Raw genomic sequence first — 27,664 nt, 5'->3', positions numbered from 1 at the left:
AAAATGATAGTTCATGCCCTGGCTGGTGCAGCTCAGTGGATTGAGTGCCGGTTTGTGAACGGAAAGGTCGTCAGTTCAATCCCTGGCCAGGGCATATGCCTGGGTTGTGGGCCAGGCCCTGAGTCGGAGGCATGCAAGAGGCAACTGATCATCTTTTGCACATCGATGATTCTTTCCCTCTCTTTCTCCCTCCCTGCCCCTTTCTCTAAAAATAAATAAAATAGTTTTTCAAAATAATGGTTTACAGGAGAATGTGTTCAAAGTAAACGTAGTTCCACGGAGTGAACAAGACAAAGAACTTTATCTTTGAAGTTGGTCAGGCTGTTCACAGTATTATGTGTATTTTAGACATAGAGAATTTGAGCTGATAATGAAATAACCATGTGGAAATGCCAATAAGGAGTCTATCTGTATGAATCAGAAACACCCGGTCAGTTTAGGGCTGGAAATCAAATGTGGAGTCTTCAGCATAGGGCGGGTGGCTTACACCATGCCCGTTTAGGTAAGAACAGTAGACTGAGGCCAGACCCAAAAATAAACAATATTTCAGAGACAGGAAATTGTGAAACCAGAGAATTAGTGAGCATGTCACTTTAACTTCTAAATAAAGACTGGTAACATTTAACACAGGACTGCAATTTATAAAAATAATCATTAAGAATACAAATTGCAAAATTCACAACAAGAAGCTGTTCCTTCAGAAAGATCAATAATGTGCTAAAAACACATCCCAATTGAAAAAATAACATCCCAAGTCAGATAACTTGATTGTAGCAGCCAAATGCAACCCTGCTGAATGGCATGTTTTTAACATTGATGGGCCTATTTAAACATGTCAGTAAAAATAAAAACACATGGTGCGTGGTTTCCCCCCTGCTTTTTAAAAACAATATTTTATTTATTTATTTTAAGAGATTGGGGAAGGGAAGGAGAAAGAGTGGGAGAGAAACATCAATGTGTGCTTGCCTCTGTGTGTCCCCTACTGGGGACCTGGTCTGCAACCCAGGCATGTGCCCTGACTGGGAATTGGACTGGTGACCCTTTGCTTCACAGGCCCATGATCAATCCACTGAGCTATGCCAGCCAGGGCTCCCCCCTGCTTTTTTGATTTGAGAAAGAAAGCATGATCAGAGATGTGAGAATTATAAATCTTATGGCCTGGCAAAACATCCCCATAATAATAATAGGCAACCCATAGAACTCATACTATGGGTCAAGCAGTGTTCTAAGCATTTCAGCATAATAACTCATTACCCCTCACAATCTACTTTTGAAGAAGCTACTACTACTATTAACTCTGTTTTTTATACTTGGGGAAACCGAGGCACAGAATGTACCTTAAGTAACTTGTGGAAGATCACACAGCTATTCAAGTTGGAAGTGTTCGAAGTTGAACTTTAAAGTCCAAGGTCTCCACTTCTATCCTGGAGAAAAATAGAGCACTGTTTAGAAAGATGCGTAAATACATTTTAAGGTAATTCTAACGTATGTATCTGTCATTAAAGACTCAGGAGAACTTTAGTAGTTCTGGTCGTCTAGCTCAAGTGTAATATCACCAGCTAACAGTAATGTTTTTACCTCATGGTAGGAAATATAATTGTTAACAGATGTTTGGAATACTGCTTTATGAACAGGAGATACTGTGATAATTTTCACCCTACCGTATAGAAATAATAAAATGTTTTATGCATCAGCAAATATTTTTCATTATTTGTTGAGGTATACAGTGTTTTCAGAATTTTGAAATAAAAACATAATCTGCACTTCCTGAAAACTACGACTCACTTAAACTTTTTTTCCCCCCCAATTGCTTGCCCTTAGGAAAGATGGTTCCAAAGATCACACTTCCGGTACCCGAGACAGCGATTCACATGGACTCCCATTCAGTGTAACAACGTTGCCCTTAAGAAAAATGGCAACATTCTAACTTCTATGCCCTCTTCCAAGATGGCTTCCTCGACAATCTTGGTCACTGGTGTGGCGCCTTTTCCGGGCTTGACAGGGGGCGGGGTCCATTGAGTAAAGCCCTGCGTGCTAGCGCCCGTGACCGAGGCGCGTATCAAGGCGCAAGCGCGGGGAGGGGGTTGGGGGAGGAGGGAGAGCGGCGAGTAAGATGGAAGATGAGGAGGTCGCTGAGAGCTGGGAGGAGGCGGCAGACAGCGGGGTAAGGAGGAGCCGCCGCCCCGGGGCAGGGCCGGGCGGGACCTGGCGTGAGGGAAGCCTCCGAGGAGCGGGTCTGAGTGTGGTTATCCCTAAGGAAGGGCCCCGCACGGCGGGCCGGGGGTGGTAGACTGTCCCCCGCTCTCTGAGCGCTGTGAAGGCCTCTTAAAGGGGCCGCGTTCCATTTCTCCTGCTACCTTTGGTCCTTGCGCCTCCTTCCATCTCCGCGACGTGCGCGTCACCCGGGGCGCCCCACCCGTCACCCAAGTCCTCTTTTCTTAGCCCCCGCTCTCTCGCCCCGGGCCGCCTTGACCCTTTCTTTCAGGGCCCTCCCGCCCGAGGAGCGATACAGCGTGTGTCGTGGGAGGAGGGGGGTGCGGAGTGGGGCAGCATGCGGGGCTCCGGAGAAGAGCTGGAGGGGAAGCAGTTGTCTCTGAGCCCCTCAACTCTCTACTAAAATCCCCCACCGCTTGCGCTGTCCGCCACGGTGGGCGAGTGTGGGTTTTTTTTCTCTTTCAGTTTTACTCTTAAGAGCCCATTGCAGGCGGGTCTCCTGGGGACCCTGCCAGCAAGACCGTACGCCCAGTGGGCAGCCCTTCTCTCCCGGGACGCACTCAATGATCTGAGCCCGGAGGGAGGGTCTTGGAGTGTACTTGCCTGGGTGGACAGGGGAGGCCTGCGATACACAGCATAAAGTAGCCGCATTCAGGGAGAGGAGTGGGAAATGGACCGTTCGGCTTGCTTTTGGAGTTTTTATTTGCCTCCAGAAACTGTAGGAAAATAGTTCATCCCAAGCAGGAACAGCCAAGTCTGTTAGGTCCGTAATTAATGTGGGCTTTTCAGGATTTGTGATTTCAGTGGTGACCTTTGAAAAGATGGAGAGAGGTCTCTTTGGCCTCCCTACGTTTGTGTCTAGTGCAGGCTCGAGTGGCATCTGCGGTAAAGGTTCAGTTGTTGGGAGTCGGTCGTGGAGAGCCGAGTGTTGCGAGGGTAGGACAGGAGCTGGGTTTTCCTCCCCGAGTGCCATTCGGGGTGTCTGTCAGCTTGAGGAGAGGCCAAGAAATTGACTCGCAGCAGTGGGGTTTCTCTGCGGGAATGCTGAGACTCGGCTTCAAAGTTGTTGGGGGTTTTTCTGGTGGTTCAGCAACTCTCTCAGTGTTCGTTTTTCCACTTAGCATGATTGAAAATGTGAAGAGTTAATTTGTTCAAAAGGTATTTGGTACAGTTCTTATGTGCCGACCATCTTTCTTGGGTTTTTGTCTTGAGTAAGGAGAGCCATTAAGAGATTTTATAGGGAGCAACAGGTGTTATGTGGATATTTATTAAATGAACAAACATTTTGCGCGTCTGCTATGTGCCTGGCAGTGTGTGTGCGGAGCAGTGACTTTGTGCCAGAGAATGCGAAATTTCCCGTAGAGGCGTCAATTGCTTACTACTAATACGAGTGAATCATTCAGACACCCCTGTGCCTGCCTGCGCTCTGCAAAAAAGCTTGGCCTACATTTTGCATGTGACTCAAATTATAAATTTCTTGAGTGTGTTAGCCTTTCTTTGTTTTTCTCACTTATTTCTAAGGGACATGAATTTCTCATGTTAAAAGGAATAAGAAAATGAAGAACAGAAATGAGTGTAGGATTCAGAAATTGGGACTCACATTAGTGTTTCAGAGTGAGTAAGTTGCTCAGAGATCAGTACTGCATTTTATAGCTAAATAAACCCCAGAGGTGTAAGGTTTAAATTTAGGTCTTTCTGATGCCTGTCCAGTATTCTTTCTACTATCCTTTACTTTAGTAAAACCCTCTGAAAGTTCTAGGTACGGTGATGTAACCCAAACCTTGCATCATTGACCTAATGAGCAGTAGTTGCCAAAATGTGAAATCCCCTATATTAGCTTTTGTTAAATTGCAGCAATGAAATATCTGTAGAAGCATCTCCTTTTATAAACTAGGAACCTGAGTTTAGGGTGTGGCCTGTCTTGTTCAGGGTCACACAGACAGTGGGGAAGCTGGGATTTGACCTCCAGCCTGTCTGACTCCAAAGCTAGTTTCCTTCTCTAGCATTTTGCTGCCTCCTTCACCTGGGGACTTGTGGATGACTTGGGAGTTGGGCATTAGCTGTCATTTTTAGTAAGTTTAACTCAAGTTTATATTTGAAGGCTCTCTTGAATTTGATTCCTGCCTCAAAATTTGCAAGGATCTTATAAATGTGCAGGTTTGAAGGAGGGGAGACGAGATGAAGCACTATGTCCACATCAATGGGAAACCAACTGACTGCACTTGTCTTTCAGAATTTTTAGCTCCCAGTTTTCCTGCCTCCCAACTGGTACATGGTAATGAGCATTAAGTTACTCCCCCCTTACAAAACAAAACAAGCCAAAAAACCAAACCTGAGTGGCGAGCGAACTAGCAAATAGGGGTTGTTGACTAATTCTAAAAGTGAACGTTCAAACTTTATGGAATCTGGAGGCAGTTCTAGCCTCTGTGAGTGGAGGGTTTTGGTGATCCTTGTCCTCCACACAAAAAATGCGACATCATGTTAAAATTTCTCTCTTAATTTGCCGCTGTATTTGAGGTCATTGTTTCCTGTATATCTTCAGAATACTCAGGACAGCCCTGTTGTGTCATTCCAGAAAGACTGACTTTGAGAAATACCTCAAATATTCTGTAAATAGGTAGCTTTTTGCTTTTAGTTAATATGGTGAAAGCTTGTTTAATATAAAATTGTCTCTTTACCTGTTTCCTCCCAAGGATTTACATCCCACTCAAAGGACAATTCAAGAAGTATAACGTGCTTTTCACCAAGGAAGTGCTTCTTTTTTGTTTCTTTAGATGTTTATTTATTTTTAGAGAGAGGGGAATGGGGGGAGAGAAACATCAATGTGTGGTTGCCTCTCACGTACCCCCCCACAGGGGTTCTGGCCCGAAACTCAGGCATGTAACCTGACCAGGAATTGAACCAGTGACCCTTTGATTCTCATGCTGGCACTCAATCCACTGAGCCACACCATCTAGGGCAGGAAGTGCTTCTTTAAAAATAATATTGCTACCCTGGCTGGTGTGGCTTAGTGGATTGAGCGCTGGACTGCAAAGCAAAGGGTCATGGGTTCAATTCCCAGTCAGGGCACATGCTTGCGTTGCAGGCCAGGTCCCCAGTAGGGGGCACTTGTGAAAGGCAGCCACACATTGATGTTTCTCTCCTCTCCTTCCCTTTCACTATCTCTAAAAATAAATAAATAAAATATTAAAAAATAATAATACTGCCTTTGGGAGAAAAGAAAATATAAAATTGAGTTATTGTTGATTCGGACTTTAGATTGTGTCCATCTTAAGCACATCTCAAGGGACAAATAGAGCATTTCGTAATTGGAAGACATTTTTGTGCTCCCCCCAAAATCACATCAACCGTTTGCTCAGTCTCTGATGGTTTGAAGCTTCATAGTCACTTGTTTTTCCTAGTCCATCTTTTTGGTAATGAGCTAACCCAGTCCTAGAGGAAGGCAGATGGTACACAAATTAAATTGGACTGATAGTTACTGTAAAGCGTTGGCAAGCTTTCTAATTTCCTTGCATCTCAAAAGTTGCCTTTTATTCTTTCTCATGAGGGCAAGTCATGTAGCAGCTGGAAGGTAATGCATCTTAAATAAGTTAAAGGTTGACCAGTCTTTTGGACTAAGAATTCAAATTTACTTTCTGTCTTCATTGAGCTATCACCAGGGATTATGGATGGTGTACAAGCCTATAGAAAGGTGTCAGTAAACATTGAATACCAGCTGTGAACCGGGCACTGGAAACAGTCCTGTGGAGGAGTCAGACAGGTGAGGCAGCGCTTTCATGGAAGAGGCATAGATGGGGTACATGGCTGGGCTCAGAGACAGTCTTGTAGAAAACGTGATGCCTAAATTAAGATGCAAAGGACCAGTTGAATTAAGCAGTAGTAAGTTTAGGAGGGGCAGGTAGAGTGTAGGGTCGTTGCCCGTACAGGGAAGGAGGTGGCAGGAAAAGAGAGTCCAGCATTGGGAGAGCTACAGTATTTCCTTCTGGCTGGAGGGTAGGGGGTTGGCAGGCCTGAGTGGAAAGAGATGAGGCCAGAGAGGTATGCGGGGGCTGGATTGGGAAGGGCCTCCTTGGACTTGGTTCTGGGGAGCTTGGACTGCTTCCTGACAGCAGAGGAGAGCTTTGAAGGCTTCTATTTTTTTTTTAACTTTTTAAAAAGCAGAATAGTAATACAGTTAGATTGCAATTTAAGAGATAAGAACTTTGAACCGTTTCTCTTTCTTTAGGGTAGAGGCCATTCTCCCTGAAGCATGGCTGCAGCCCCACTTAGGAGTCTCCGGTGCTGCGTGTCACTGCTGTCATTGTGGAATGTGTGTGGTGGCTGTGGGTAGTGGACAAGTAACAGTTATTTCAGGGCTACCTGGTTGCTGATTTCTTTATGTCTGCCTTTATAATAAAGAAGGCATTTAAGATTTGTGGTATCAGAAAGAACAAATCCAGGTGTACCATGCCTGCTGGAGCCATTTTTAAGCTAGTCCTGGTCCATTCGGGAAGGTGGGGTGCTAGGGACTGTGAGGTCCTCGGAGCGGGCCTGCATTTCTCTAAAGCAGCTGGCCAGTTTAGACATGATTGTGCTAAGAGTCTGTCCCTGGACTCCGGAAAAAGATCTGTTTTACTGTGAGAGAGGATAATGAGCTTTCTCCTGGGAACTTCTTAGCTCTTTTCATTGAGGCTGCATGTGGGTAGGGCCTGCTCCCAGTTCGCTCTGATGGTCCTAGGAAGCTGCTGTGGTTGCGGTGGTGAAAATTCGGGCAATCACAGGCCTTCTTGCTTTCCCTCCTACAGCAGGGGAGAACTTAGTGTTTTGTTCTAACACCTTTGGTAGAACCCTGCAAAAGAAAAGGCACCGTGGTTCAGGTCTGACGAGTCCAACATACTCTGGGTCCACCTCTTTCCATGCCCCAGCCTGCACAGCGGTGGCCCCCCCCACAGTTCAATGTCAGTTTCTGGCTGTATCAGGTAGCTAGTCTTCATGAGGTGTAGTATGTTCTTTCCTGTACACTTTTCCCATGGGAACAGAAAATTTTCCTGTCAGGACAACTACTGACTTGTTGGTTTCCTAGGAGAAGATTGAGTTTAGCTACTTATATCTGTGGCCAAAATACAGAATGAAATGAAAAATTTTAAAGTAGTAACCATAGAGATTTCTCCTCCCAAGCGATTTTAACTCTGCTAGGCTCTGCCAAGCATGCTTCCCTTTAACATCAAGTTCTATGCAGGATGTTGATGGGAATATAAAGGTTAAAACCAACTACCCCAAATACTGCTAATTTCCACAGTTAACAACAAATCCCAACAGGGGTCTTCCTGTATGTAGATAAAGAATTTTATCCCAGAGGGTAGGACATTTCACTCACGGTAGGTGATCCCCTCCCCATACCCAAACTCTCTCCCTTGTAAAATGAACACAGGAAGTAAGTCATTCTTTTCTAAAAGGAATAATAAACATGTGCAGTTGAAATTGCTTTCTTCAGGGACACTACCCTTAGATGAGCTTGTACAGGGCAGCTGTGACATGCGTCTGGGAAGGTCAGGACTGTCACCCTCTGCATTGACCTGGAGAGCCACATTCCCGTCCTTCACACTTTGGCCTTCTTGGCTTATAAAAGCATTTGTGACCCTCCTGCTGTCATTCGCTTTTGCTACCTGGTTGCACATCTCACTGGTGCGTGGACACTGCCCAGAAGCCTGCAAGCTCCCAGATCCCACAGGTTTTTTTTTAGATAGCGCCTTGAGGGCTCACTGTAGGCCAGGCACAGTGCATTTGTACATTCATTATTCCATTGGGTCTCCGTGGCCTAGTGAGGCATAGATGCTATTATTCCTAGTGTCCAGGAGAGGAAATCACGTGACATGTTCCAGCCCTGGGGGTTGGCTTCACTCTTTGGGACCTTTTTGGACAGTTTGTTGACCTTTGCTTCTCAGCAGATAATTAACTAGTTAAGTGTTTTAGAATACACATAGTTTCTAGTTCTTTTGAAGTATTGTTGTTTCTCCTGGGATTGGCCCCCTGCTTCAAGAACCTGGATGATGAGTTCATCAATTTTGTCTCTCTTGAGAAATTTGAACTTGAGAGCCAAAAGGTTAATGCTGCTGTCAGTTGTAATACTAAGAACAGTGACTGCACGTGAGATGCTGGTTGAAATCTTGATCTTAGTTGGGAAATAACTTAGCATTTGGCCAGTGGAAAGAGATAATACAATAGAAATCACTTTTGCTTAGATTTCTTGAGAAGATTTAACAACTCCGCTGTCTTAGGATTCTGTATCTGTAGTCCCAGGCTGGCAGCCCTTGGATATTCAGCCGGGGGTATGTTCATTGATTTTAGAGAGAAGCATCGATGTGAGAGAGAAACATTGATCAGTTGCCTCCATATGTGCCCTGACCTGACCTGGGACCAAACCCTCCACCTAAGTATATGCCCTGACCAGGAATCAAACCTACAGCCTTTTGGTGCATGGGACCATGCTCCAGCCAACTGACCCACTCGGCCAGGTTTTCAACACATCGAATACCTTTACCTGGGACTTGGTTGCTCTCTTCTCCTCTGCTGCCCCCCCCCCCATGCTACTGTCTGTTAACTAGTGCTCTGTCCAGATGGCTTTAGCCATTTACTTTATTGGCTTGACCCTGGAGTCGTTGTTTGTTGTTCCTGCTGAGTTCCTTTGATGACTAATGATTTGATTTGCCCTTCGGTGTTTGAATAACACCTGGTACTGGTGGCTTTGTTTCGTCCCCCTAAGTCTGTGCGCCTGTTTCCTGTGGTGGAGGAGCCTTTCTGTCTCCACTGTATAAAAGGTGGCAGCAGAGGGTCAGTCACCTCTGCCAGTTAGTAATCCACTTTCTCCTGTGGCAGTAGAAGTCAGAAGACCAGGCTCAGGGTTCAAATGTCAGGTCTGATTTAGGGACAAATCACTGCCTACCTTTCTCTCAGTTTCTCATTTGCAAAATTGGATTACTCTGCCTGGCCTGGTGTTGAGAGATAAATAAAAGAGTCATTCAAAGGCAGACGTAGGAGCAGGACCACTGTTGCCCTGAGCGTGAGGGACTTTGTTCCCTTGTTCTCCAGCTGCTGACGGTGCCGCCTCTACCCAGTTCAGGGGTGCAGTTCCTAAGACTGGGTGTCATTCTTGCTCTGCTGAGGACTAATATTAACCGTTTGCTCTAAGAGTTGTATTACTTAGTATCATATGACAGCCAAAAGGGAAAAGGCAGAAATAAACTCAAAGAAGGGGGGCCTCGTTAGGTTTTACCCCCCACTTTATTCCAAGGGTAGGCCTCAACAGCGTTACTCCCACCCCTGCCTGCCCCACTTCCTTAAGATGAAGGGCCGTGGGGCTGTCCTCCCCCATGGAGACCCTTTGAGGAGGTGCTCAGAGCAGAACAGTGCACTGTATAATGGCGGTTACTGGGTTTCCAAGGCCTCCGGCCTGGGGTGTGTCTAAATTGCTGGGTCTGTTCTCGTGTGTACTTCATGGATTTAAGATTTTTTAAAATGATTTTATTGTTGTTCAGGTACAGTTGTCTGCCTTTACCCCCCACCACTTCCCTCTACCCCAGCCATTCCCACCTCCCTCCCCTGCTTCCACCCCCCAACCCCCTGGTTTTGTCCATGTGTCCTTTATAGTTGTTCCTAGACTTACGACCTGGACTTCAGGTTCCAGCTCAGTTGTGGTCTGCTGCCCTAGTCCTTCCCTAGGAGCCTTGGCCTGGATCGCGGGCAGGCTGGAGTTGCTTGTTAGCCTTTGTCCTACCTTGTTAGTTCCTGCGGCCGCCCACCAGCCACTCTCCTGAGTCTTTTTGCTTTCTCCTTTTGAGGTTTAGGGTTCAGTTCTGTCGTTTACAGTTGAGTGGCTTTAGGCAAGTCACTTAACCCAGGAGCATGTTGCAAGGCTGCTGTGTGTCTCCTGGGCTGGGGTGAGGATTAGTGGTGGTGAAGGGAGACAGCGTCCTTCTACACACACCTCTGGCAGGCTTGGAGAGTGCTGCCACTGCTGAGAAATGCCTCAGGCAGCCTTCGCTCTTATTTTGAATATGATTAGTGCCTCCGGTTTCAGACCCACATAGGCCCCATTCATATTCTGGCTCCACAAAGACTACTTTCTAGTGAAGAAAGACAGACAGTAAACAGTAATATTTTATACACACACAATGAAGAAAAATAAAACAGATTGAGGGTATAGAAAATGACTGGAAGAGGTACCATTTTGTTTAAAAAAAAAAAAGGTCTGAGGTGGCCTCTCAAATGAAGACAGACAGACCTGAAAGAAGTGATAGTGCAAGCTGTGCAGAAGCTGGTGGAAGTGCGTTCCAGGCAGAGGGAACTGCCAGTGCAAAGGCCCTGGGGCTGGAGCCTGCTTGTTTTATCTGAGGAACAGTGGGGGCCAATGTAATGGGAGTGGGTGAAGGGGCAGGTGGTAGGAGGTGAGGTCAGAGGTAGTAGGGAGCCAAATCTAGTAGACTGTTCGGCTGTGGTGGCTATCACCTTGAAGTGGGAAGCCACGTTGAGGGTGTGAAGCAGAAGCTAATTTAGTTTTTAAAAGAATCATTCTGGTTGTTATTTAAAAAATAAACTGTTGGGGCAAGGGTGGAAGCTCAAAGAGTGAATAGGATGCTATTTTCACTGCCCATTCTAAGGTTGTTGGTAATTTGGACCAGGGCGGTCACAGCAGCAGAAAGTGCTGAGAACATTCAGGCTGTATTTTGAAAGCAGCAGAACCAGCAAGATCTGCCGATGTGGGGTGTGAAAGAGGCACCGGAGATGATGGACTCGGTCCAGAGGCTTTGGACTGAGCCGTGGAGAGACTGGAACTGCTGAGATGGTGGGGGCTGTGGAGGCGGAATGTGGGAGGAGCAGGCGTGGGTGAGTGGTGAAATCAGGAGTTTGGTTTTAGATGTGATGGGTTGAGCTACCTTTTGAAATCCAATTGGAACCGTCGAGTTGGCAGCTGTATGTCAATGTTTATAAAGCTGTGGAACTGGATGAGATCACTTACCATATTTTGCTGTGTATAATGTGCCTTTCTTTTTGCTTGCACTTTTGAGCGAAAAATAAGGATGTGCATTATGCTCAGGTAGTACTAATTCTGTATTTATATAAGTGGTTTTTAAATTATTTTATTTATGCTTGTGTGTTACCAGTGGAACTCTAGAAAGCAATAATGATATCTGTATGCAAAATAATACCCTGGAATATGATCATCGGTTTTGTCTCTAAATATACATACATAAATAATTTAATTTAAAAATTAAGACGAAAGTTTTTTCCTGAAAGTTTGGGCCCAAAACATGGGTGCGTGTTATACATGGGAGCACACTGTGCACAGCAAAATACAGTAGCAAGTCAGCATAGCTGCAGAAGAGAAGAGGTGCGAACTCGCCAACCTCAGGGGATCTGGAGAGGGAAAGGAACCTGTCCTGTTGTAGGAGAAACCAGATACGGAGTGTGAGAAGGAACTGCCAGGGAGGTGGAAGGAGACCAGCAGAGTGGAATCTGGGAGGGGCATGGGGCAATGCTGGATGCTGCTGAGAGACTGGGCGAAATGAAGATTTGAAATTTACCCTTGAATTTGGCAGCAGTGGATGTCATGGATGACTTTGATGAGAACAGTTTCAGTGGAATGATGGGGCTCATCCAGAGAGCTGGATTGAAGTGAGAGGGCTGAATTAGGGCTGGAGTCAAACACCCATCACTGGGTTGTTGCTTGGCTAGTTGCTGTTAGGCCAACGTGACAAATAGGACTAATCAGAGTAGGTTTTTCACGTCAATGAACAACATGCCCTTGGGTCCTTAAGGTGCTCACTAGCTGGTTCCTGAAAGATGAAATGCACAGCAGATGTGTCTTTACACGGCTTATTTATTTCATCCAAGGTTAGACCTGAAGCAGTATTGGCCAACAGAAGTCCCATGTGAACATATATCTAATTTAAAATTTCCTAGAAGCCACGCTTAAAAACATAAACAGGTGAAATTAAAAATTTTTAATGTTTCAATTAGTTGATACTCAGTATGGCTTTATCATCGTTTCAGGTGTACAGTGGTTAGATGTTTATACAACATATGCAATGATCCCTTCCAGTAAGTCTAGTACCCACCTAGCAGCACAGTCACTAGAATATTATTGACTGATTCCCTGTGCTGTGCTTTACATCCCCATGACTGTTTTGTAACTAACCAATTTGTACTTCTAAATCCCTTCCCTTTTTTCACCCAGCCCCCAGCCTCCCTAATTTTAGAATTTTTAATTTAACCTAGTAGTATGTCAACATGTAAAAATCTGTTCATTGAAAAAATGAACTATTTTACATTCTTTTGTACTAAGTCAGGGAAGTCTGTGCATTCGGCGCTTCCATCTCGGTTTGGACTGGCCACCTGTCGAGTGCTCCCCAGCTCCACATGCTGTTACCACTGTATGGGGTGGTGTAGCTGGAGGGGGTGCCCAAAGGAGTCCCTCTTCCTGGGCAGGCACAGAGAGATCCTGAAAGCTGCAGTGAACTTGGGAAAGAAAGCGTACCACCCCAAAGCCCGTCAAGATTCTCTGCTGCCTCGGATTTCTTCAGATTTGTATCTCGCTGGCCATAGGAATGAAAACTAATTTTCTGCAGTAGTTTTTTGAATAGTATCAATACCAACTAGTAAAGATCATTGCCGACAGCAGTTGAAGTCATCTCGGGTGGTTTTCCAGACCTAGATTAGGAGATGGGTTCACTGTTGAATACCTTTCTAGATTTGAATCTTAGTTTAGAAACTATCTTATTATATATTTTTTAAGAATTTATTTTTATTTATTTTAGAGAGGGGAAGGGAGGGAGAAAGAGAGGGAGAGAAACATCAGTGTGTGGTTGCCTCTCGCACACCCCCAAATCTGAAGACCTGGCCAGCAACCCAGGCATGTCCCCCCCTTACTGGGAATCAAACCAGTGGCGCTCAGTCCACTGAGCTAAACCAGCCAGGGCAGAAACTATCTTATTTAAAGTCCCTTTTCTTTTTCCTTCTATTCATGTTTTCATCTTCTTTCTCCCCAACTTTTTTATGCCCCTTTCTTTTCTCCTTGAAATTCTTGTCCTTTAAGTCCCTGTAGGTTTCCCTGACTTGTCATAGCAGGATTGCTCCCTCTGTTATTCTGTCCAAAACAGTATTCATGCAACTAATCCAGCACATGATTTGTTTGTTTCCTCGTCCGGAAGGATTGCCTTACTCACCTGGGTATCTAGCATCTGGCAATTCCAATTCATAGTAGGTTTTCCATAAATGCTTGTCTCCAACTTTTTTTGTTGCAGTGAAGCAAAAGGTAAATGGCCTTTGAGATATGTTAGCCAAGTATAGGCTGCCCTAGAGAGGGAATTTTAGGACTGTATCCTCTGCCCTATTGTAACCCACTTAATTACAGAGGAGTGTTTTTCCTTGTTGTGGGAGTAACAGAGGAAGGAAGAATGCATTGTGGGAAATGGAACCTTCGAACAGACTAACTCCGAGTCTATATTATGACTCAAAACAGCAACTGATGAATCCATGACCTAGGTGTGCCCCCATAGAACTTCTTGTCTCTCAGCCAATGAACTCTACTCTTGACTTACCTGATCATGTTTGCTCAGGAGTTGAGTTCATTCTTTGAACCTGACGGTGATCTTGAAGCATCACTATAGAATCAGACCTGGGATCATGTGACTTTGGGTGCTTCCCTCTCTGAAGGTAGCCAGGGGCGGTAGAGTAAGCAGGAGCACTGGAGATGGCCAGCCCTGCCAGATAGGACGCTGCCACGCCACTGATGTAGAGAAACAAGGCAGGGATGGAACACAGAATTAAACTAATCAACATGGACCGTTGGAAAAAGTCTCTATGGATTGCATGTCTGGTCTTGAAATTAGCCGTTGATGCACTTTAAAGGTACAGAGACCTTTCCATTTGATAGTTTTAGATCAAGTCTTGCTGGTCCTATGAATTCTTTTGCTTTATTCCTAAGTGAAATGGGGGCCTCACAGGAGGAGCTGCAATTTCATCCAGATGCTCAGTGTAGGAGACAGGCGCTTTGCTGGGGAGACTGCTCTCCCAGTAGATCCACCATGGGCCACCCTGTCGCCAGGGGAGCGGGCACTGGGGTCCTTCCCGAGACATGAAGCGGCAGGACCAGCCGCGGGCACTGCCCGCTGTGGGGGGTGTTCAGGGCCAGACCGCACTGGAAGTTATTTCCTGCCTTCTACTGCTTCATGGGATCTTCTCTTTGCTTTTTTCTAAAATGGTGGCAGTGTGTCTCTGTTGGGACCTGCCAGGCACTGGTTCTGTGAGGAATCCTTGTTCTGCTGTCAGGGTTCCCGTCTCTTCTTCAGATCCCTCCGCCCAGTATCCGTTTGTAGATACGCGTTCCCTGATTTGGGACAGCTGGACAAGGCCACCTGAGCCTGTGGGACATAGTGGTTCACAGAGAGCACCAGACCCTTTGCTGTTCCTTGAGTTTGAGGGGCAACGGGAAAATGTCATCTTCTGAAGTGCAGACTGACAAAAGAGGGGCAAATTATCTGAGTCAGGTTACGTAGTAACTTTCTGATTTTTTAAAAAAGGGTGTTTTCAGCCCTGGCTGGTGTGGCTCAGTGGATTGAGCTCGGGCCTGCGAACCAGACAATAGCGGTTCGATTCCCAGTCAGGGCACATACTGGGGTTGCAGGCTGGTTACCTGCAGGCCAGTTCCCAGCAGGGGACGCACAAAAGGCAACCATACATTGATGTTTCTCTCCCTCTCTCCTTCCCTTCCCCTCTAAAAATAAATAAATAAAAATCTTTAAAAAAAAAAAAAAAAGGTAAAAAAAAGAGGGTGTTTTCTTAGTCGGGAACCAAGGGTGCCTCTTAGACTTCCATTCAGTACAAGACGACTTGGATTCTTAGAGGTTTGTAGGTTGCATTGGTGGCCAGAGGCTTCCGGTTTTCAGAGAGCTGGATGCAGTGTGGTAGAGCAGGCATTTTGCTCCCTTTGGCTCCAGGCGGGAGGCCCTGGGGCATGGGCAGCACCCCCCGAAACCCACCCCCGCCCCGTAGCTAACAGGTGCAGATTTGGGTTTGTTCACTCTGTCTCATGGAATTTCGGCTGGTTTAAACCTGTCTCCCAGGGCTTTACATCCCCCAGGTAAACTGATAAAATCTGTCTGTTGGTCGTGGGGGTCTGGACATAGAAGCTGTGATGGTGTTGCACTTGCTGTACTTTGGCACCAAGGCCCGTTTACTTCCCCCCTTTGCCTTTCTTAGTCTCCTCTCCCCTTTTTTCCTTCCTCACTCATCTCTTGCTGCTACAGGAATGACAGGCCATTGTAGTTTCCCTGCCCTTGCAGGTACATTCCTATCAGCTCTTTGGTCTTTTTGAAGATTGTGACTGTGTTCCAGATTAGGCCGTCAGAGGTGTCCCCAACCCTGCCTTTTCCTCATATGCTTCCACCCCCCAGCTTTCTGTCTGAGTCTCACACAGCATCATCACTGCAAGGTTAAGGGCATCAGTAGCCTGTGGAGCTGTGCTTTCTTCCTCAGATGAGCTGAATTTTCGGTTGACATCTGACTTCATTATCTTGTGGCTGTGGCCTCTCCCTTACCTCCCCCAAGGGACCAGTCCTCTCCAGAATCACCTTGCTCCCCACTGTGGTTCTTCATGACATACTGCCTTTCCTCTTTCCTCCTGGTTTCATGTTTGCTCTCAGATCAAGAAGTGTATATCCCATTTTTATAGAGGTAGAGCCCCACTGGGCAAGTGATACCTGTGTTTGGTAACAACAGGTCTTTTGTTTAGGGTTTGGCCCAAAGCAAGGAGACCACCCCAGTTATTAGAGCACAAAGTGTCATCTTCAGGAGTTTGCTCAGTGCTGTCTAGCAAAAAAGGAGACCCTTCCCAGGAGAAGCCATTGGAAATGAAGCTTGTTTTGCACCTGGCCTCTGAGTGCTTATGCTGACACTTGCCTGTGCCCCGTGCCCCTCCCTCGGGGCAGCGTGAAAGAGTGCTGAACTTCTGGGTTTCTTTCACTAGCTGTGGAGGTTGGGCTTCCAACACAGGAAGAGTCTTGACCTTAGTCTGGGACTGTGTATATCCTTGTGAAGAGAGAAGGTGACCTTTGGTGGTAAGATTCCTTGCTGGGGCCCACATCTAGATGCTTCCTCACGAAACACTGAGGACTCTAATTCCACTGCACTGTTGCCTCTCTGGAGGAGAGGGATGTTCTTATAGTGTGCCCTGCAGGGGAGTTTCAGCTTGGTCCCGCTCTTCAGAGCTCAAGTCTGAGAGGAGGCTGATCGCAGGGCCTTGTCCAAGTAGAGAATGGACTGACTCATGATACCTGGATAGACTCCAGAGAGAGATGCAGTGCCCTCTCCGGCTGCTGGCAGGGCGTGCTCCTGCTTGGGCAGCTCTGAGCATGCTGTTGTCCAGTGGCCATCTGGAGAGGGCCAGGATCAGCTTTCTTCCGAAGCTGTTGGAGTTCCGTCCCACTCTGATCTCATGGAAGAATTCCTCCTCAGCTCTGATAAGCCGCCCACCTGATGTGACGGAGTTTGATGGGAGTGCATGGGGGCAAGGTGGAGTTCAGGGGAGAGGAGGAGGAGGAGGAGGAGGAGACGCTCAGTGGCTTGACCAGCGTGTCCATGGGTCGAGCGTTGTCAGTGTGCAGCAGCGCGGGCAGGGCCTCCGGAGGCTCTGGTTCGAGGGCTGCCTCTGTGATGTACTAATCTGCGACTGCGGGTAAGTTCCTTCTCCTCCCTGAGTCAAATTACCCTCGTCTGACAGAGAAAAATAAAGGCTGCTTTGCCTACCAACAGGGTTGGTATGAGCAGAAAATGAACGTTTGGGAAAGTGTATATGATAGCCATAAAGCATTGTATTGACATAAGGCATTATTTTTATTTTTAAATTAAAAATTTTTAAATTTATTGATTAAAGAGAGAAACGTTGATTTGTTGTTCCACTTATTTATGTAGTCTGGTCGATTCTTTAAAAAATTATTTTTAAATTTATTGATTTGAGAGAGACATCCATTTGTTGTCCTGCTTAGTTATGCATTCATGGGTTGCTTCTTGTATGTGCTCTGACTGGAGATCGAACTTGCAACCTTGGCAAATCAGGATGGTGCTCTATTAACTGAGCCACCCGGCCAGGGCATTATTTTTAAAGCCAGTAGTTTTATATTACATGCCAAGTGTGCTGGTCGTGTCCTAGTTTGGGGACAGAGGCACATTTGCTCACAGTCCACGTGCCCTCCTGGAAGGCTCTTCTCCAGCCAGCCTCCGTTTCCTGGGTCTGGGCAGATTCCCTGTCGTCCACAAGGCCCTGGACAGAAGGACGGAAGCTGTTTGCTCTTCTGAGAGGAAACCCCAATGAGACCCCTCAAATTCAGCTAATACAATGTATATTAAAATTTTTAACAGGCTTTTGATTTTAGAGAGAGAAGAACGGGGGGTGGGGTGGGAAGATAGACATTGTTCGGTTGCCTTCAACTCATGCTCCGACCAGGGATTGCACCTGCAACCTAGGTGTGCGCCCTGACCAGGATCGTTCCCCCGGCCTTTTGGTGTACGAGACAGTGCTCCACCAACTGAGCCACACCAGCCAGGGCACTAATGTATATTTTACCACAGTTTGTTAAAAATCAGCTAATGTATTAGGCCCATTTGTCTGCATGTCTTACTTGGCCCTCACGGTGATATGAAAGCAAGAGTTCATGTAATAAAGTTTAAAAGGGGGGAAGGTTTTCTAAAAATAAAAAATAGTAAAGTTGAAAAATACAGAGCTTTCCCATAACAATGCTGAATTAGGTTTCTCCTAAAATAACGTGGCGAGTACCCTTCTGTGCCTTTGTAGTCCCTTCACTCCCCCACTGTGCTCCCACATACGGAGTTTGGGTACTTGCTTGGCCTGTGGGGGCATTTGGTGACCCTGTTTGAAAGTATCTAAATCCCGCAAATGGTAGGTAAACTTTGCATTAATGGTGGAGGAACATGAATAGACAGGCTCATTTTATTATTATTATTTTTTAAGATTTTGTTTATTTTAGAGGGGAAGAGGGGGGAGAGAAACATGGATCAGTTGCCTCTCGATCAGTTGCCTCTCATGCCCCAACCGGGGACTGAACCCACGACCCAGGCATGCACCCCGGCTGGGGATTGAACCTTTCGCTTTGCAGGCCTGCTCTCAACCAACTGAGCCACACTGGTCAGGGCAGCAGTCTCTGTTTTTAGATTGGAGCAAAATGATACTCTGGGAACTTTAAAACCGTAAGTTGTTGGTGGAAAGCCTTGAAAAGCCCTTAAATGGAAATGGACAGGAGACTGACATGAGACATGTCAGGCAGTGGCACTGATACTAACTTTAAAACAACCGAGGAGAACGGCAGTTCTGACAGGCGATGCTGTGGGCACAGTTTTTCTTCGAGTGTCTGTCAGTTCACAGAAAACACCCGGGGCGCTCCTTGCCCTTGGTTCCCCTTTCCACGCTGTCCTCACAGTAAACAGTCATCGGGCACCGACTTATGTTACCGTTTGGAGTGGGAGGTCTTCATTCTAGAAGTTTCCTAGCCAGAGAGTTCCTGGTGCCCTCAGAGTACAGTCTGTTGTGCTTGCCTGAGTATGTTTTGGGTCTTTCCTGAAGCAAAGCATTTTAAACACAACTCAGCACCAATCCGAATGAGTATTGTGTCAGGCTGGATTTAAGTCTGGGTTCACATTGTTCATAGGAGACAAAAATAAGGACATTGGAAGGATGAACAGTAACAGACAAACACATGTTCCAGGGAATGCTGACCAGAGAAAACTGGCACAGCTCTATTAGTACTGAGAAGTAGATTTTCAGGGTCACTTCATAATGATAAACTGTTCAGTTTACTAGAAAGAATAATTCTCGATTCTTCCCATAGTCAATAGATCAAACAAATTAGCAAGATTTTAGAAGATCTGAACAAGTTAACCAGCTTGAATTGCACTTATAACTGTAGAATACAGTCATTTTCAGGACATACAGAACACTTGTGAAAACTGGCCACTCCTTGAGCCCTGAAGGGGATGTCAGCAAACCTCAGAGACTTTGTATTAAGGCAGTGATTCTTGCCATTTTGCAAGTAATAGGCTCTTCTGAAAATCTTGCATGTTTTATAAGTCAGGGTTGCCCAACCTCAGCGCTACTGGCATTTGGGACCAGATAATTCTCTCTTTCTCTCTCTGTCTCTCTCTGATTTGTTGATTTTAGAGAGGACGGGAGGGAAGGAGAGAGAGACAGGGAGAGACAGACATGTGTTTGTTGTTCCACTTGTTTATGCATTCATTGGTTGATTGTGTCGGTGCCCTGACGGGCGAGGGGGGTGGAACCTGCACCCTTGGTGTATCTGAGCAATGCTCTAAACAGCTGAGCTATGTGGCCAGGGCTGGGACCAGATAATCCTCTGGTGTGGATTATCCTTAGCTGTTCTGTATTGCAGGTTTTTAACAGCATCCCTGGCCTCTACCCACTAGATGCCAGCAGTGCCTCTCTTCCAGTAGTGACACCCAAAAATGTCTCCAGACATTGCCAAGTGTCCCCTGGTGGGCAAAATCAACCCTGGATGAGAACCACTGTGACAGGTCTTCTCTTCAGAGAAATACATAATTTGCATGCAATTTCTCCCTTCCAGTATCTTAGATGGTCTTGCCCTCCTCACTTGAGGACAGTTGAGTGGAGCATTTTGTAGGAAAAAAGCAGTGGGACAGCCACGGAGTCTGGACGTATGGTCCATGTTCTGTCTACAGCTTCCCCTTGTCTTGTGTATGGACTGATGTACGTGAGTGTGGAGGCTTCACGGAGGTGCTGGTGCTGAGGGCCTGAGGCCGCGTTCACTCACATAGACTTCAGCCTTCTGCTCTGTTCTAAGCCTCTTGCTAGGTGATAATTACACAGTTCAAATCCATGACAGGGAAACAAAAGTTATAAACTGTGATTCACGAGATCAGGAGGGAATAGAAAAGAGAGAGCTTATCCCGAGGAACAGGTGGTTAACTATATGGGATCAGAGAAGACGTCACAAAGGAGAGGTGGCCACCAGGCTGGGTTTTGCAGAATAAAGATGGGAGTGTGCAAGGGAGAGGACCTTGCAGGCAGGCGGGGCCAGCGTGCCGGCTCTGGGGGTTAGTAAGAGCTCGGTTCGCTGTGGTGTGAAACAGGAACAGCAATAAAGGAAGGTATGGGCGAGGTGTGCTTAGGAGCTTGGACTTGATCGGGCAAGTCGTTGAAGCATTTTAAGTGGGGAAGTGACACAGGTTTGTGTTTAGAAAGTTGATTTGAGTGGCTCCGTGAAGGACAGCTGAGAGGGGCCATGCAAAGAACCCAGCTGGATGGTGAGGGTCTAGAACCATCCCTGCGGCTGTGGGGATGGAGGGAGATGAACCTGCAGGAAGTCAGGTCCCCAAGCCCCAGAGTTCAGTGAAAGGAGGTCCACATCCATTACCTCAAAGGACACAATCATGTCCCTGGCCAGAGAGGACACTGCCCTTAGCTCTAAAAATACGGACGCAAGTTTTTATTTGAGAGAGATTTTTTTCCTTTTTTTATATACATTTTTTTCCTCTAGGAAATAGACAGACGGTTGGAAAAAAAACTGAAGATCACACAAAAGGAGAGGTAAGGCTGCTGTCTGGTCTGAGGGCTTGCGCCCTCTGCGGTGTGAGAGCTGGGCAGTGTGCCGTTGTGCAGCTGGTTGTTAGGGTTAGCAGGCCAGGCTCCCGAACCCTGCCCTCCTATCTCGGCGAGCACCCCGTGCGAGGTGGTTTGATGGAAAGTGGGGAGGTGACAAGTCAGAAGGATGGGTCTTAGGCCTGGCTCTGTTTCCAGTTGCTCTGATGTTTGGGACAGGTTGTTTCCCTAGTCTGGACATCAGTTTCTTTCTCTGTGACATTAGGAGGTTGGACAGATGGTGTTTCTGGGTCTTGTGTGACTTGGTGGCCTAGGGCATTATGAGGGTGTCCTGGAAAGAAAGATTATCAGAAATTCTTAAACCTTGAAGGATAGCTTTGTTCCCCGTGAACAAAGCAGAGGAGGTGGGTTTCCAAAGCCCGTGAAAGGTGACTTCAGCAGTCTGTGTTGGGGCTTAGGCACATGTCAGCTTTCCACAGGGACAAGTGACAAGGAGGAGAGGGCCTTTCTGGGCTTGCCTAATGGGCTACAGAGACATTTCCCAGGGAACTCGGGGGTGCCCTGCCCACCCACTGGTGTTCCTGACTCCTTTCCTCTCTGATCAGATTGCTGGCTCCTTGTCTGCTCGTCTCAGCAACCATGCCAACAGCTGGTTACAGTCCTCTTGCTGTGCCATTCCTGTCCCGCCCAGGACTTGTTTTGGTTCCCCTACAGCAGCTGTGCTCCTCTAGTCCCTACCCCTCCCGACGACCAAGGCTCTGAAAACAGTCCCCCTTGGGCTCTTTGGTTTGGAAAGGAAGCTAGTCGACTGCTCTGGGGAGGGTCTTGGTGGCTGTTGAGGGGTGGGCATTCTTGCTTGGACCCCTTTTCTCTGGTGGCTTTCTTTTCCTTCCTGTGTTGTCCACTCTCCTGTGGACGCATCGCTTGTTGTGCGCGTCCACCAGCCTTGGACATTGCTTTTCCTTTGAGCATTGCCAAGCGCTGCCTCCGGGATCGCCACCCCCCGCCCCCCTCCAGCCCTGCTGTATCCAGCGCACCAGCAAGCCCTGGTGAGGGAGGTGTCTGCTCAGAAGCCCTTCTGAAGAGGTGGCCCAGCTGGTGGTGTAGTTCGTCTCAGGGAGGCACAGGCCACTCACCAGAAGGCTGAGGCGGTTTGGTAAAGCCTGTCTTGGTGCCAAGCAGGGATGGCAGAGCGGGCTCCTCGGTAGTTTGGTGTGAGCACACGTGCTGGAAGACTTTGCTGGCAGTAAACACTTGGACCCCCAGCTAAGGGGCTCCCAGCGTACTAGCCTGTTAACACTGATCTGTGCAGGGAAGCTGGGGTTTTACCGGAAGTCACTGGATTCTTTTTTTTTTTTTTTTTTTTTTTTTGGAAGTCACTGGATTCTGAACGTGAAAGGTTTTGCTACAGGGGCCAAATAGTGGTTGACGAACGTGACAAACGGGAGTAGAAGTCCCAGAAAATGAGATGGCGTTCCAGTCCCCACGGCCTGGTGGCTGTGTGAGCTTATGCAAGGCTGCTCTTTTGCGAAACCCCTCTTGAGGAGTGAGAATTCGGATATCTGGTCGGAGACCAGCGAACACTGACTAGAAATAGGTGGGGTGGGAGGAGGAAAGTGAGGAGGGCCGGGGGTGGAGCGGGCATGGGCCGTCTTCAGTCAAGGGCAGGACTTGTAAAGCTGTGTTTGCTCTTTGTCAGCAGGAAATCCAAATCTCCCCCCAAAGTGCCCATTGTGATTCAGGACGATAGCCTTCCCACGGGGCCCCCCCCACAGATCCGCATCCTCAAGAGGCCCACCAGCAACGGAGTGGTCAGCAGCCCCAACTCCACCAGCAGGCCAGCCCTTCCGGTCAAGTCCCTAGCACAGCGGGAGGCAGAGTACGCTGAAGCCCGTAAGCGAATCCTAGGCAGCGCCAGCCCCGAGGAGGAGCAAGAGAAGCCTATCCTCGACAGGTGAGTGTAGCTGGCAGGGCCGACTTGTCGGCCACCCCACCAGGCCACCTTGAGAAGGAGGATGGTGGCCTGGCTGCGTGTAGTGAGAAGCAGGCCGAACCAGGGCTGGAACCACTGCAGCTCCAGCTGCCAACCTGGCCTCCTGGGCCAGTGCATTGGGCGGCACTGGCTCCCAGACTGCTCTGAAAGATGCGGTCGGCCTTCGCCAGCACACTGCCTCTGCAACACCTGGGGGCAGGGGGGCCTGGAGGTCGAAGGCGTGGATTTCAAGTCAAAATCTGCTTGACGGAGTTGGAGCCCATCTCTGCCACTTACTTCAGTTCTGTCTCTCCATAGACTAATCTGAAGAATGGAATATATTGATAATACCTGTCTCATCAAATTGCTGTGGGATTAAACGAGTATGGGGTTCTGGGAACCCTCCCTGGCACGATGGAAAGTGCCCAGTTCAGTGCTTAGATGTTTCCTACTGGTTCTCATAATAGCCCACTGTGATGTTTTCTGAATTCTCTTTTATTCCTGGTATTTTTTCCTCTGCAGTCCTAGAGATTGTATTTAAATTTGTCCCCTCCTCCCCCCCGCCCACCAAAACAATGTTTGTTCGGACTACTTCTTTCTAACATTGAGAGGCCTCTTTGGGCCCTGATGTTCTGGTACTTGAACTGATCTGTGTACTTTCTTTTTATGCCTTCCTTAGTTTGTTAGGCTTCTGGTGTCTCTCCTCTAAGTGTTCACCTGGCAGAGCAGAAAAAGCCCATTTCCTTTAGCCTTCCGTAGTAGTAGGAGCCAACCATTAACCACATGATTGGGAGAGAAGCAGTGGTGGTGGGTGCTCGGTCCCTGCTAAGCTCCATGTTAGGAGCCTCACACTCTGGGGAGTCTGTGCTCATGCTTCTCTGGAGGGTGTGCTGCCCAAGGTCACTGCCTCTGGATGGCTTGGGCCCTGGAGCCCTCCCCCTGCTTTCAGGTGAATGATGGTGAGCCACACTGGGGGGGGGGAGTGCTGCAGGAGCTAGAGGTGGCCATGGGTCACCCACCCCGTACAGGAGCTTCCCAACCTGGAGGTGCCCTGAGTCCGTCCACCTGCCAAAGCAGCAGGCTCAGGGAGCCAGAGTTGGCTGATTGGCCATGTGACTTCTGCCGTGCTGTAGGGGTAGTTGGTTTTAAGATCTGGGGACTTATTTTAAATCCTTTTTCAGGCCTTCCTCTAATCTTCTCCCCTTCAGGCCAACCAGGATCTCCCAACCAGAAGACAGCAGGCAGCCCAATAATGTGATCAGACAGCCTTTGGGTCCTGATGGGTCACAAGGCTTCAAACAGCGCCGATAAATGCGAGCAAGAAAGGATGCCACTGCTGCCACCGTTATCGCCTCCTGGGTCGTCCGCCACGGGTTGCACTCCCGTGGCAGACAGCTGGACTTGAGCAGAGGGAAGGACCTGATTTACTTGCACTGTGATCCCCTTTGCTCCGCCCACTGTGACCTTGAACCCCATGCACTGTGACCTCCCTCTTTTCCCCCCTTCCCACTGTGATTGGCATGTCTACAAGGGCTGTCCCAAGTCAATGAAAAGGGGAAGGATCGGGGTTAGGAGACTTAAGAGTAGAGAGTCAAGACAGTGCCACTTGGCCACTTGGGGTAAAGCCAGTGCCAGCAATAACAGTTTATCATGCTCATTAATTTGGGATTTCAAAACAAATGAGAACTCCCATCCACCCACCCCCAAGTGCATGTCTTCATCACTTAAAAGCAAGTTCCATTTGAAAAATATCCTTTCTTTTTTTTCCTTCCTATTTTTGTTTATACAAATATCTGATTTGCAAGAAAAAGTGCATGGGAGGGGTTTTAGCAGTTTAATGAATTTTTAATTAAGAAAGGGTAGTTTGGTAGTCTACTTAAAAATGTTTCTGGGAAATTCACTAGAAACATTAACCAGTAGGTTTTTGGTGAGCTTAGCTTCTGTATTCCTACTGCCGCCCAGTAAAGGGGCAGGGCTCTGTAGCCCCCAGGACAGTTGAACACCCCATGCCTATACCTCCCTCCCCGCAGCTAAGTCCCAGGGCATCATGGCCCTGCCTGGAGACTGGGCTAGTTCTATAGGCTCAGAGAGCCTGGGGAGGGTGCCAACCCCACCTCTAGTATTTTGGGAGATGGGGAAAGTAAACAGACTTTCCCTTCCCATTCCCCTCAGGGTGGTTCCCTACCAGCCAGGCTCACTACTTCGAGAAGGGAGCGGGGAGTGAGACCCACTCCTGAGATGAGAGGGACGGGATGCGAGACTTGCTCACTATGTTGCTGTCAGCACGTGGGAGCCAGGAGGGAGTCTGGCTCCAGGACTCGGCTTCCTGCCTAGTGTCAGGAAGGTGTCAGAAGGGATCTGTGGAGGGCCATCTCTGGTTGATGGCATCAGCTGGGTAGCTATAGCTGGTACATCTCCTTTGTGAAATCACTATTGTGGGAGCAGACCGTTCTGAATACGTATAGGAAAGGACAAGCTGTGCATCGCAAAGACTGGTGATGACAGATTGGTTCCCCATAGACCTAGGCTATCCTTCACTCTTTTTCCGGAGCGAGGGCCTGGAATGAAGGCAGTTTCCCTCCTGTCCCTGGAGCCGAGAGATTTGCTTTGGCTCCTTGAGGAGGAAGAGACTACGAGGGCAGCTGCCCAGAGCAGCTGGGTGTGTGCAGTCTGGCTCTTCTCGGGCTTCCTTTCTCCGCTCTCTTCTGTTGCACTGCGCCTTATCCCTCAACCAGCCAGACAGCTTCCCCACTCAGTGGATGAGTTTGGAGTGGTTGGTGTGACGTTTCTATGACTAGGACAGCTTGTACTGCCCATGGTGACAAACTAGGTCTCGGGGGCTCACTCCACCTTTGGTTCACCTGGCTCTCGGCCTTGCCCTGTGGGAAGGTAGGCCAGGCTCAGTAAGCCATGTCCCATCACGTCTTCCCCTCAGAGGGGCCAGCTGCCAGCTGAGTCAGCAGCTAGTCCATAGTGCAGTCTTACAACTGTGTGAAGCCAGGAAATTGTCTATGAGTAGAGCCGGAACAGAGCTTCAGTCGGTGAGAAGCTACAGGGTGTTGAGTTGCGCCCAGAGACTGGGGGAGTTACCCCCAGGAGTGGGCAAGGGAGAAGGTTGGCTGCTGTTTTTATAGTTCCACTGCCCTGACCAGGTTTCCTCATTCTCAATGTATAGTGTCCATCCCTCATGTAATAGTGGTTTCTGGCCCAAAGTGAGACTGTCCTTTCAGCTGGAGAAAGGTACAGAGGCAGGCCAGGTGGAAGGGCCGGAGTGCTGATTGCCCAGCCACTGGGACGCGTGTTCTTGCCCCCCTCGCCCTCCCCTAATGGAGCCGGAGGGAAGACTGGCTGATGGGTGTTTGCGGATTGAGGATGTAGTAGGGCTGGTGCTCCCACCTCCCTCTGGCCAAAGACGGGGCTCTGCCCGCTGTGTGCCTGTCACCACCCACTAGCAGTCATGTCCTTGGTTTCCCAGACGGAGAGATAGCAGGCAAATTTCTCATTTTCAACGAAATGAAAACAGGAAACTATTGGGGGAGGTGGGAGGGGAAATGGAGAACGGTTTGGATTTTGTGTGTGTGTGTGTGTGTGTGGTTTTTTCTTTTTTTGGTAGTTGTCTGTAACTTTCCTTAAGTGCTTTTTTTTAAACTTTTTTTTTTAAGTAAGCTGCAGGCTTTGGCTTGGAAAACCCCAGGAGGGTGGGGGGCAGAAACTGGAGGCTGCTGCCCCTTTATCTGTCTTCATGGTTCTGTCCCCTTCCCCTGGCTCTTCCCTGACCCCACGAGCCAGGCCTCAGACCTCCCAGCTAACTGCTTCCCATGAGCCACTACTCTTTTGTCAGCCTATAACCAAAGGAGCTGGGGGTCCGGGACTGGTGACCAACCCTTCTCAGCCCACTCAATCAGGGTGCTCCCCCCCTGCAGGCAGGAGGCAACACCCTATCTGCTACCATCAGCCCCTTCCAGAGCCCACTGCCCCGCCCCGCCCTGTCCAGCCCAGCCCCGCCCTGTCCAGCCCAGCCATACCCTGCTCTGCCCCATGTGGGGGTGCTCTGCTCAGGGATGGGCCGGTCGGGCTGCCCCAGCCTCCCTGGTAAGCAGAGACTCTGGAAACCTCTGGGGTCCTGTTTCCTGGCCACGTGATCCCAAGGGTGCACACGGACCCCTTGGGTGTCTGAACAGAAGGGCATGGGAGGGAGGGCCGCACCCCTGCAGTCCTGCTCTGCTGGTCTAGCGGGCAGCTGCCCACCGCACCCCGCACCGCGGGCTCCTGAGTCGGCAGATTAAGCATTTTATAAATTGTATTTTAAATACATGTTTTAAACTTGTCAGAGCCTTGTCCTCATTTCAGTCCTTGGCCTCCTGATTTCTTGCTGCAGCTGCTTATTTAACCACTGGGAGCTGTCTCTGCTCAGTCCCAGGGAGGGGCTCTCTCTCCGTTAGAGAGGTGGGCATGGATGGGGTGGTGTGTGTGTTGAGGGACAAGGAGCTGCACCCTTAGGCTCCAGGGGAAGGGGCCTCCAGGTCCTGGGGCTCCATTGGTGAGAGCACGGGTGAGACGCTTCCGACCTTCCACTGGGTCTGTCCCTTTTAAGGATCAGGTTCTTCCCCAGGCACTTCCCTGTGCTTACCACTCCCAGTGAGCGAGAGTTCCTGCCTTGGGGGTGCACAGGAGATCAAGAATTTGCCACCTCTAGCTAGAGCCCTGACCCTAGCCAGGGTTTTGAGGTGCCTTGCTTCAGGGGTTCTCAAGCCTGAGGGAAGCTGGGGCCTTGTGCCCTGAGAGCCTAGGGAGGAGTGAGAACCTGGGGTGGGGGGGCTTCCCTGGCACCAGGATGACAAGGAAGCAGGTAAGTG

At 48.4% G+C, this 27,664-nt stretch overlaps 1 protein-coding gene across 2 annotated transcripts; it reads left to right on the top strand.

Annotated features, from left to right (window-relative positions):
* The first annotated feature begins 2,085 nt into the window (after positions 1 to 2,085).
* On the top strand, positions 2,086 to 27,138 carry SZRD1 (SUZ RNA binding domain containing 1). Of its 2 annotated transcripts, none has more exons than XM_037146080.2 (4): positions 2,086 to 2,164; positions 20,775 to 20,824; positions 22,539 to 22,790; positions 24,017 to 27,138. In XM_037146080.2, the coding sequence occupies exons 1-4, from the start codon at positions 2,114 to 2,116 to the stop codon at positions 24,117 to 24,119; spliced, it is 456 nt and encodes a 151-aa protein (XP_037001975.1). In that variant the 5' UTR covers positions 2,086 to 2,113; the 3' UTR covers positions 24,120 to 27,138. The 2 variants fall into 2 exon arrangements, with proteins under 2 accessions (XP_037001975.1, XP_037001974.1); XM_037146079.2 differs by having other exon boundaries at positions 22,536 to 22,790.
* Positions 27,139 to 27,664: the final 526 nt, after the last annotated feature.

Source organism: Artibeus jamaicensis, unplaced genomic scaffold (genome assembly GCF_021234435.1).
Source record: "Artibeus jamaicensis isolate MK-2021 breed Jamaican fruit bat unplaced genomic scaffold, CSHL_Jam_final scaffold_847, whole genome shotgun sequence".
NCBI lineage: Eukaryota > Metazoa > Chordata > Mammalia > Chiroptera > Phyllostomidae > Artibeus > Artibeus jamaicensis.
The sequence above is the reverse complement of the archived record's forward strand: the minus strand, read 5'-3'. Positions and strand labels throughout refer to the sequence as shown.

What these genes read in the sequence shown, in the direction of transcription:
- SZRD1 (XM_037146079.2), top strand. Translation starts at nt 2,114, where the DNA reads ATGGAAGATGAGGAGGTCGCTGAGAGCTGGGAGGAGGCGGCAGACAGC. An exon ending in AGGAGGCGGCAGACAGCGGG is followed by an intron (nt 2,165 to 20,774) that starts GTAAGGAGGAGC and finishes TTTTTCCTCTAG; the next exon opens with GAAATAGACAGACGGTTGGA. An exon ending in GAGAAGCCTATCCTCGACAG is followed by an intron (nt 22,791 to 24,016) that starts GTGAGTGTAGCT and finishes TCTCCCCTTCAG; the next exon opens with GCCAACCAGGATCTCCCAAC.